Source organism: Primulina eburnea, chromosome 8, assembly GCF_022965805.1.
Source record: "Primulina eburnea isolate SZY01 chromosome 8, ASM2296580v1, whole genome shotgun sequence".
Classification (NCBI taxonomy): Eukaryota; Viridiplantae; Streptophyta; class Magnoliopsida; order Lamiales; family Gesneriaceae; genus Primulina; species Primulina eburnea.
In genome coordinates, this window is record NC_133108.1 from 35156679 (window position 1) to 35167085 (window position 10407).

Here is a 10407-nt window from a genome sequence, read left to right on the forward strand (position 1 = left end):
ACTGGCGAAGATAAAAAGAAAGCCAATCTTAATAACGTTGCGAAGGACATTCTTTACAAAATCCTCGACAAAAATACCTTCAGCAAGATCAAAATGTGTTCTACTGCCAAAGACATTTGGGAAAAACTCATGCAAATCTGTGAAGGACATGAGCAGAAGAAGGAGAATAAACTGTCTATAGCAATGCAGAAATTTAAGAATCTCAAAATGAAAACTGGAGAAACTCTAAATGAGTTTGATGAACGTTTCAGTAGCCTGATTAATGAACTAGCAGCTTTTGGGAAAGAGTATGGCAACAGAGAAATAGCACTCAAAGTGATTAGAGCATTACCCAAGGAATGAGACGTTAAAACAATGGCTATGAGAGTTTCTAAAGATCTAAACAAGTTGGAGCTACATGACTTGTTTGCTGACTTAAAAGCCTATGAGTTCGAACTGGAAGTGAGAAGTGGAGAAGAGCCCTCAACAAATCTACCGAACAAGGTTCTTGTTGCTATTACTCCTACTGATGCCGCCGCCGCCGCCGTAGTTGTTCCACAAGCATTTCCTGCTACCATCATTGAGAGCACTTCTGAAAAGATTGCTGACAAGATCAGCAATGATGCTATGTCTCTTTTTGTGAAGAAATTCTCCAGATTCATGAAGAAGAATCACCGAGCTTACCAAAGTCCTAACCGAAACTTCAAGAAGGATTCACCACCTGGTGACATGGCGTGTTTTAACTGTGGAAAGATCGGTCACTTTATTGCTGATTGTTCAAAGCCCAAGAAGGATGACCAGAAAAAAAAGGAATACAAGAGAAATTACAAAAAATTCAGAAGAGACCACAAAGCAATGATTGGTGAGGAAAGCAAATCTAAATAGGAAGATTCTAGTTCTGAGTCTTCTGACTCAGAAAGTCATTCTAGCGAAAGTGATGCGGAAAAGGTCAAATATCTCATGGCAGATATTGAACCAACCTCGACATCTGGAGAGGTACTTAACTTTGACTCTGACGAATTTACATGAACTGATTTGATTAAAGCACTGAATGACATGGTGGAAGAGAACTCGAGACTTTCTCAATCATTCAAGGAAGTTAAGATGGAAAATCAAGACTTAAAAGATCAAGTCAGTAAGTTCACTTGCTTGCAAGAAAACAACTGCAATGATTTAAAAGTTGAGATGAGTAAGTTAAGAACTGAGAATGAAAGAGTAAATGCAGACTACCAAACAATGAGGTCTGAAATCAGAAGCTATCTGTTTTGATAAATGCATGGAACAAGTCTTCTGTTTCTTTAGAGAAGATGCAAAAGTTGCAGAAGCAATCCGGTGATAGGAGTGGTCTCAGATTCAGGAATAATGAAAGCACTTCTGAAACAAGTACTAAACCAGAGCTGGATAAAGGCAAAGGGAAATTCATTCACTTTGTCAAATCCAATGTGGTATATGAACTTGAAGTACCAACTGTTAGAGTTGAAAGGACTGTAGATCAGACGAACAGAAAGAAGCATTATGGTTTGGGTTATGTTGAACCTAAGGGAAGGGTTCACCAGAGTTCTGAATCCAGCAGAGGATTCAACTCAGGCGGACAACTCTCTATGAAGGTTAAAAACTACTAGTACTATAATTCTAGACCTGTTCAGAAGAGATACAGACCAGACAACAAAAATAGAAGGTAAGAACATTATTCTAAGATGCATTCTGTTAGAAATAGCAGACTTCTGTTGCACACACCTCTTTGGATACTCGAAGTATAAGGTCACCTAGAATTGTATAAATATGGGTCCCTAAAGAACTGATAAGGTTGGACCCAAATAGATTGGGTATCAGATACTAAAATTTGTGTTTGCAAGAACAGGAGAGGAAACCCAAATTCAGCAGCTCCACATGGTGTCTGGACAGTGGATGTTCCAGACACATGACTGGACAGAAAATTCTACTATCAGAAGTAATGAGTTGTACTGGATCAAAGATAACATTTGGAGATAATTCAAAAGGAAAAACCGTGGGTAAGGGTAAGATTATCCATGGTAACATTACTATCAATGATGTACTATTAGTCAAAAATCTTTGTTACAAATTTATTAGCATTAGCCAACTGTATGATAATGGTTACTCTGTTGCTTTTCAGAAGCACACATTCACAGTTAAAAATGCTGATGAGTCTACTGTATTAACTGGAAAAAGAGAAGGTAACACATACAATGTTTCATGGAATAAAGATCATATTAATGTTCATAAGTGTTTAGTTGCCTCTCTTAGTGATAAACATTGACTATGGCATTAGAGATTGAATCATCTGAATTTCATGTCAATCAATAATCTCAAGAAGCAGAACATAGTTGATGGTTTGGCTGATATAAACTTTGTTAAGAATCATGTTTGTTCTGTATGTCAACTTGGTAAGCAAGTCAGATCTAGCTTCAAAAATAAAGGTAGTAAATCAACTTCAAGGTGTTTGGAACTATTGCATATGAACTTGTTTGGTCCAATCCCTATCATGAGCTTAGGGCAAATGAAATATACACTTCTTGTTGTTGATAACTTTTCTAGATTTATTTGGAAATATTTCTTGCTGGAAAAAAAATTCAAAATGAAAACCAGTAGTCTACTGATCAAGCTTCTGAAAAGAATTCAAAATGAAAAATCTATTTCTGTCATTAAAATCAGAAGTGATTGGGGAACTGAGTTTACTAACAAGATTCTTGAGTTATACTTGGATGAATGTTGCGTGTTTTCTTGACTGCTCGCAAGCTCACGACATCAAGTTATAGTAAAATGTATTTTTAAGTGCAAGTATCGATCCCACGAGGAGTGTAAATAAAACATATATTAATGCTTGTAATTATAATATTCTCGACTTTATCTAGAAAATTCAGAAAGAATGTTTGGTTTATGTAAATGACTTGATTGCAAGAAAGTAATTAAACTAATCACCGAATGGAGAAATATCAATGAGAGAAAATATATAGAGGAATGATTTCACTAAGTTTCTACAATAATTCTTCCTGGTTGTATTTAGATTCCTGAATTCCTATTATTTAATGGCCAAGAACACTTATGTATTTTATTCCCCCTTTCCCAAGTGACGAATAAATTGTGCCAATCAAACTTCGATTCAATTATTCCTAATAAAATCTACGTTTAATTGATAAAGGCAAACAATGTTCTTACCTAAGCCTAGCTAAAGTTATACGCCTTCCGAACGATATAAACATTCAACGATGCGTCTCTAATGATCTGTAATCCTAGTCCCTCTCCCGAGTTGTAGAATTAATCAGACTACATACAATTTATAGCTAGTAAATTGCAGTGAAATAATATATAGAGAACACAATTAAACAAAACGGAATTCAATCATAAAAATATACACGTCAAATCATCGTATAGACAAAGCTACGTCAACCTATAGAATAAAAATTTAGTTCATCACGTAATCCAAGTAAACACAAGACATATTCATAGTTCTCGAGAATGCTACACTATAAAATTAAGAAGCGAAGGAAAAGATAACAAATCCGAAGTGTCGTCTTCGTCCCCAGGTCCGTCGTTCTTCGTATTTGTGATTGTTTTTCACGCTCCGAATCTTCGTCTCGTGTTTGCTTGTGCGTTTCCTCTCCGTAGGTGGCTGTTCTCTCGCGTGTTTCTCCAATGACGGCTAACTCCCGTTTCTGACCTAACTCGCGCATTTTATAATAATCTGGACGCACAGCGCACGCGGTGGCACGAGAAGTCATGCGGTCGCACGTGTGCTGCTGCTCATCTGCTTGTGTCTGTGCGCGCGCGGTCGCGCAAGTTGTGGTGCTGCCGTTCGCGCCTCTCGGGACTTCCTGTTCTTCTGTGCGCGCGCGGTGGCACGTGAGCTACTGGTTCTCCCATGTATTGGTGCGAGCGAGCCTGCGCGTGATGTGTCGCTGCCGCGCGTGCATCTCTGCCCGTCATGCTATTTTTAGGCGCGCGCGGCTGCGCATGAAGGGGCGCAGTCGCGCGCGCACCTTTGTCGGCTCGAGTGCTCGCGGCTGTGGAACTTATCCTCTTTTGCGCACCGCTCTGTTTTCTTGGTCCAATTGGCTTCGTTTCCACTATTTTCTTCATTCCTGGCATGACAACAAAAACAAACCAAAAACCGCATAATTCAGTTCGAAACAAGCATAATTCAAAATGGATTCTAATAAAAATTAAGTGCAAATCTTGCACTTATCAAACCCTCAAACTTGAACTTTTGCTAGTCCCGAGCAAAATAAAATAAAAGCAAATAATTAAGAAAAATTAATGGTACGACTATAGTCATGGATATGCAAAAAGTGATATTGGCCTCCGACGTATCTAATTTCATGTGATTCACGATTTCCCAAGAGTCACGTGCGTGTGTGATATGTCAATGTTCGTTTATCCAATCAAATGCTCAAATAGAGTTGTAATACCCATTCACCTTACAGAATCAATAAATCATCAGCTCAGTGCAACTCACACTTCATTAAAATACAAATTCACATTCATAGATCAAATAGGACTTTATCGGTGATTATTTGGCTCGAAAGATAGTCAACACAAGTATGCCAAATATGAAATCACAAAATGAGATGCTTGCAAGCAAGTGATTAAAGTCTATACTCGTTGACAATGTTTTTCAGGTATCCATAGGTTTGACTTGAACAACTTTTTTCCACTAGTATATTGGATAAATGTGACAAGGTTAATAGGTCTTTTAGGCTTGTAATGTTAGGCCACGACTCACGGATACAATAAAGGGTATGGAAATCAAAATTTGAGAAAAATAATCAAATCTTCATCATTTTTACTATCATTTCATTCACCATCACTTTATTGTTTTCTTCCCCATCATATCCTCTATTTTCCACATTTTCCTTTTTCACCACTTTTGTTTGATTCATTTCTTTGATTGTTTTTCTTCTCTTTTTTTTTTTTTTTGTCTATTTTCAACTCTTTTTTTGCACACTTCAATTTTTGTTTCTTTTTCTTTTCAAGGAGTTTTTGAATCATTACAACACCCATGAACTTATTTCTCTGAAAATTAGGTAGGACAATAAGTGTATAAGTTTCATTAGATAGTTGTTGTGGGATGTAGAATAAATACAAGTGGGGGCTAATTGTATTTTATTGACATACACCACTTGATATTTAGTAGGCTCAAAATGGGACATTAGGGATATTTCATTTTCGTTTGGTAGGCTCGAAGGCTCAAAACGGCTCCAAAGATCGCCTAAATCATTCCTATGTCACATATTATCCGTATTTCGCCTCAAAAAGTGTTCAAACAAGTTCTAGATTTCCGTCAATCCATTAGTCAACTCAAAAAAACTAATCACATGCATTTCCTCAACCAAAAATGATATAGAGGTAGGTACAAAAGAAATTTTAAGCATCTCAATTAATTCGAAGCTCAAATGGCTACAATTGATAGTAAACAAAGAATATATGCCCAAAGATATTGTGAAAAAAATTTCCTAGATCATTTCAATGTTTGCAAAAGTGTCAATCAATGTCATGCAAGAATTACCAAGAATCAGATCTCCCTCATCTATTTAGCATCACAGGCATGCAACTTGTCTCTAAGCAACGATAGTATCAAAAAACACGACAGTGCAAAATAATTGTGACTCCTTAGTTATCATGAACACATATATATTTCAGGATCGCAATCCAGTTTTCATCATCGGTCACACATTTTACTTATCCATGACTCTACCTAACAAATCTAGCATGCAATAAAAAAATCAAAACAACTACTGAGCAATAAAAAAAATGCAAAAAAAAATTCTAACAAGCAATTTTACCTCCCCCCAAACTTAAAGTATGCATTGTCCTCAATGTATAGAAATAAAGAACATGACAACACATACCTCGCTCCCGAGTGTCAAAACTCGGGCCTCGAGTCGTCGTTCCCGGTATCTTCAGCTTCATCGTCCATGGGCTGTGGCGGTGATAGATTTGGTGGTGGGTACTGTGTTGGCCACACTGGATGTGGTGGAAATGGAGCATCCTCGGGTCCCATGGGCGGAAAACGCTGGGCGAGCACCGATGTAAAGTCCATCATAAAAGACATGAAGGTATTTCTAGTGTGTCGGTGTTCGGCCAGCTCTCTGGGCTGCGCCCGCGTATCTTGTTCCATTTGGAACATCTTGTCTCGCAAACTGGCACGAGGGATCGATGGTGGTGGCGGCGGTTGGCGATCTCTGGCCCTCTGGTTGAAATCTGCCCTAGCCTCTTGTCGTTCTAACTCGCTTCCAAAGCGCAGACGGTGTGCTTCATATACCGTGATTGGGCCCTTGGCTTTCAAGACCTGTTCATGTGCGCCCCATTGCACACCGGCATGAAGACATAGGGCAGTGATAGTATGTGCACAAGGGAGGCTGACGATCATGAGTCTCGTACCAGCACGCATGATAAAACTGTGAATGAGCTTCTCAAGATCCACGGTTTTCCCAGTCATTATGGCGTAAATCAACGCCACTTTATCCTTTGTAATTTCTGTCTGATATAAGGAGGGCATGATCCGTGAGAGAATAAAATATGCCCAACTGCGTGGGTCACGGCGTAAGTCAGATATCTTCAGAGTGACTGGGGAGCCCTGATTCAAGCGCCACTCGGCACCCTCGATGCATAAGGTCCTTAGAATCGCATCGTAATCCATAGTCCCAGTAATCAAAGCAGTATAATCGTCATTTTCAAAACTCGACAGATTATAAATAGCATTATTGGTTGCCGATCGAAATAGACCAGTTTCCCTCGTACCAAAACCCCATATTCCTCGTGTGTGATTATCAGATTAGCATAGAATTCCCGGACTACAGATATAATTGCATCTGGCGGTGACTAGGCTATATCTACCCACCCCCTTTGCACAACTTCCTCAATTACAGCACAGTTAAGGTATGTCATATATATCCCTCTTTCTCTAATAATCGACCTAGACATGGTACTCTCGTAAACTCGGAATGCTTCCTTGTTCCAAAATTTTTGAGCATCGTAGGAACGAGAAGAGGAAGCCACATCCTTCGATCTTTTTCTAGGCGGCATGATTATCAACAATATCCACACTTATAATCAACAACTATAGACACAATTCCACCAACAATTGTTTGAAATCAGAAAAATATCCCCAAATGATAACAACGTAAAAGAAACGGGACCCTTGAGTGTAGAAAATTAACCGTATATGATGCTCGACGGTAGCAAGTGGAGGTGGCGGCGAGGAGCGACGGCGGCGGCGGCGGCGTGGCTGTTGGTGGTGTGAAGGTTTGACTGTGAGTGTTTGTTTGAAGAGTTTGATTGAAGTTTTGTGAGGGGGAGAGGATGGATTTGTGGACGTGAAGATTTTTTGGAGAGGGGTTTTTTGTGAGGAGAGAATGGAGAGGAGGCGGCTGCTTTTCTGAGGGGAAGATGAATTTGATCGAAAAAAAATCAAGGAGTAGGTTATAAAAAAAACTGTGCGCAATGCGCGCGAGATGTGGCGCGGCCACGCGCACCCTTCTACCTCCGTCTATGGTTGAGAGCGCGCGATCGCGCGAGAAGTGGCGCTGCTGTGCGCTTGCTTTTGTTCGTCACTCGATGATGAGGAGCGCGCGGTAGCGCGAGAAATGGCATGGCCGCGCACATGCTTCTGTGCCTGCCCACTGGTTTTGAGCGCGCTGCTGCGCGAGAAGTCGCGCGGTGGCGCGCATGCGTCTGTCCACTTTTTTTTTCACACATGCAAAAATTAAAGCAATTCAAATCAATACGCGAATGAAAATAATTAAAAGCAACGAATTAAAGATTAAAATGAAATAAAGTGAACAAAATGAATGCGAAAGATCATTGTGGGTTGCCTCCCACACAACACTTGGTTTAACGTCGTCAGCCCGACTGTCACCAGTCTGATCAGTTTGGTTCGCTCAACTTGACACTGTCGATATTCCTTACTTCAGTCCCATAGTACGGCTTAACCCGCTGTCCATTCACCTTGAAGGTTCTCCCAGAACTGCACTTTAGCTCGATACCCCCATAAGGAGACACCGTTTCCACAACAAATGGCCCTGACCAACGCGACTTTAGCTTACTAGGGAACAACTTCAGACGAGAGTTGAACAGTAGTACTTGTTGTCCTGGTTTGAGCTCCCTTCGGACAATGATTTTGTCATGCCACTTCTTAGTTTGCTCTTTGTAGATCTTGGCATTCTCATATGCGTCATTTCGGAATTCATCCATCTCGCTCAACTGCAGTTTTCTAACGTAAGCTTTCCAATCAAAATTTAATTTCTTCACAGCCCAAAATGCTCTATGCTCCAACTCCAACGACAGATGACATGCTTTCTCAAATACTACCCTATAGGAAGACATCCCAATAGGCGTCTTGAATGCAGTCCGATAAGCCCATAACGCATCATCCAACTTCATTGCCCAATCCCTCCGGTTGGTGTTGACAGTCTTTTCCAGTATTTGCTTAATTTCTCGGTTGGATACTTCAACTTGTCCATTCAACTGAGCATGATATGCTCGTGCCACTTTGTGCTTCACATTGTATTTAGCCAAAAGTGAGTTGAAAATTCTATTGCAAAAATGCCTACCTTCGTCACTTATGATGGCTCTCGGTGTTCCAAACCTTGTGAAGATGTTCTTATGCACGAATTTAACGACAACATGAGCGTCATTAGTGTTGGTGGCGATTGCTTCCATCAATTTCGAAACATAATCCACAGCTAATAAAATATAAGAATTACCAAAAGAAGGGGGAAAGGGTCCCATGAAATCAATGCCCCAAACGTCAAAAAGTTCCACTTCCAAAACATTTATCAGTGGTAATTTGTGACGCCTGGAGAAGTTTCCTAACCTTTGGCATCTATCACATGATTTTACTAAGGTATAACTATCATTAAACAAACTAGGCCGATAAAAACCAGATTGCAATACCTTAGCTGCTGTTCGTGACGCTCCAAATTGTCCACCATATGGTGAAGAGTGACACTTCTCTAGAATTTGACGTGCTTCGATACCCTCCACGCATCTCCTAATCACTTGGTCAGCACATCTCTTATACACAAATGGATCATCCCAATAATAGAACTTGAGATCATGGATGAATTTCTTCTTCTGATGATAGCTCAAATCTGGGGGGAGGGTGCCGCAAGACAAAAAATTAGCAATATCAGCAAACCGAGGAAGTACAGAACTTACCTCAAAAATTTGTTCATCTGGGAATGTTTCTTGTATGGCTCCCTCCTCTTTCTTATCCACCAGCTCAAGCCTCGACAAGTGGTCAGCTACTTGATTCTCACTACCCTTTTTATCCTTGACCTCAAAGTCAAATTCTTGTAATAGCAAAATCCACCTTATCAAGCGTGGTTTTGCATCCTTCTTGGCGAATAGGTAGCGAATAGCTGCATGGTCAGTGAAAACGATTACTTTTGTGCCAATCAAATAAGATCTGAATTTGTCGAATGCAAATACTACTACAAGCATCTCCTTCTCGGTCGTAGTGTAATTTTGCTGTGCAGCATCCATTGTGCGGCTTGCGTAGTAAATTGCCCTAACCATATTTTCCCTTCTTTGGCCTAAGACAGCGCCCACTGCATAATCACTTGCTTCACACATTAGCTAAAAAGGCTCTTTCCAGTCTGGCACTATCATGATCGGTGCAGTCACCAATGCCATTTTGATCTTCTCTAATGCCTGCAAACAATCATCATCAAATATAAAAGTCGACTCTTTTTCAAGCAAGTTACACATGGTTTTATTAATCTTAGAAAAATCTCTAATAAATCTACGATAAAACCCCGCATGTCCTAGAAAGCTCCTTATTCCCTTGATGTTCCTTGGTGGGGGAAGTTTTTCGATTGCGACGACTTTAGCTCGGTCTACCTCTAATCCCTTAGAAGACACTTTATGTCCAAGAACAATACCCTCTTGGACCATAAAGTGACACTTCTCCCAATTAAGAACTAAGTTCTTATCTTGACATCTCTGCAAAACAAGGGACATGTTATGTAAACAATGATCAAACGACGAACCAAATATCGAAAAGTCATCCATGAAGACTTCCATTATTTCCTCCACCATATCTGCAAATATGGCCATCACGCACCTCTGGAAAGTGGCAGGTGCATTGCATAGCCCAAACGGCATTCTCCTAAAAGCAAACATGCCATAGGGACACGTGAAAGTAGTCTTCTCCTGATCTTCTGGCGCTATAGCAATTTGGTTATAACCTGAATAACCATCTAAAAAACAATAATAACAATAGCCAGCAAGTCTATCAAGCATTTGATCAATAAAAGGTAGTGGAAAATGATCCTTTCGTGTAGCATTGTTTAACTTTCTATAATCAGTACATACTCGCCAACCATTTACAGTACGAGTAGATATCAGTTCATCATTTTCGTTTCTAACTACAGTAATTCCACCCTTTTTAGGCACAACTTTTATAGG

The 10407-nt window shown here is 40.0% G+C and overlaps 2 protein-coding genes across 2 annotated transcripts; both read right to left on the reverse strand.

The window, feature by feature from the left end:
• Nucleotides 1–7863: 7863 nt before the first annotated feature.
• Nucleotides 7864–9573, reverse strand: LOC140839204 (uncharacterized). The gene is made up of 3 exons (XM_073205836.1): nucleotides 9157–9573; nucleotides 8363–8493; nucleotides 7864–8308 (listed from the first exon to the last, which is right to left on the reverse strand). Exons 1-3 carry the CDS (start codon nucleotides 9571–9573, stop codon nucleotides 7864–7866), a joined length of 993 nt encoding a protein of 330 aa, XP_073061937.1.
• A 3-nt stretch (nucleotides 9574–9576) lies between these two features.
• LOC140839205 (uncharacterized mitochondrial protein AtMg00860-like) lies at nucleotides 9577–9894 on the reverse strand. Its single transcript, XM_073205837.1, has one exon. The coding sequence runs from the start codon at nucleotides 9892–9894 to the stop codon at nucleotides 9577–9579; it is 318 nt and encodes a 105-aa protein (XP_073061938.1).
• Nucleotides 9895–10407: the final 513 nt, after the last annotated feature.

Excerpts from the sequence above, each read along its gene's own strand:
- LOC140839205 (XM_073205837.1), bottom strand. The coding sequence starts at position 9,894 with ATGGTCCAAGAGGGTATTGTTCTTGGACATAAAGTGTCTTCTAAGGGA.
- LOC140839204 (XM_073205836.1), bottom strand. The coding sequence starts at position 9,573 with ATGTGTGAAGCAAGTGATTATGCAGTGGGCGCTGTCTTAGGCCAAAGA. Across the intron at positions 8,494-9,156 it reads CAGATGAACAAATTTTTGAG|CACAAAGTGGCACGAGCATA; the intron begins GTAAGTTCTGTA and ends TACAATGTGAAG. Across the intron at positions 8,309-8,362 it reads GCAATGAAGTTGGATGATGC|GGTAGTATTTGAGAAAGCAT; the intron begins GTTATGGGCTTA and ends GTCTTCCTATAG.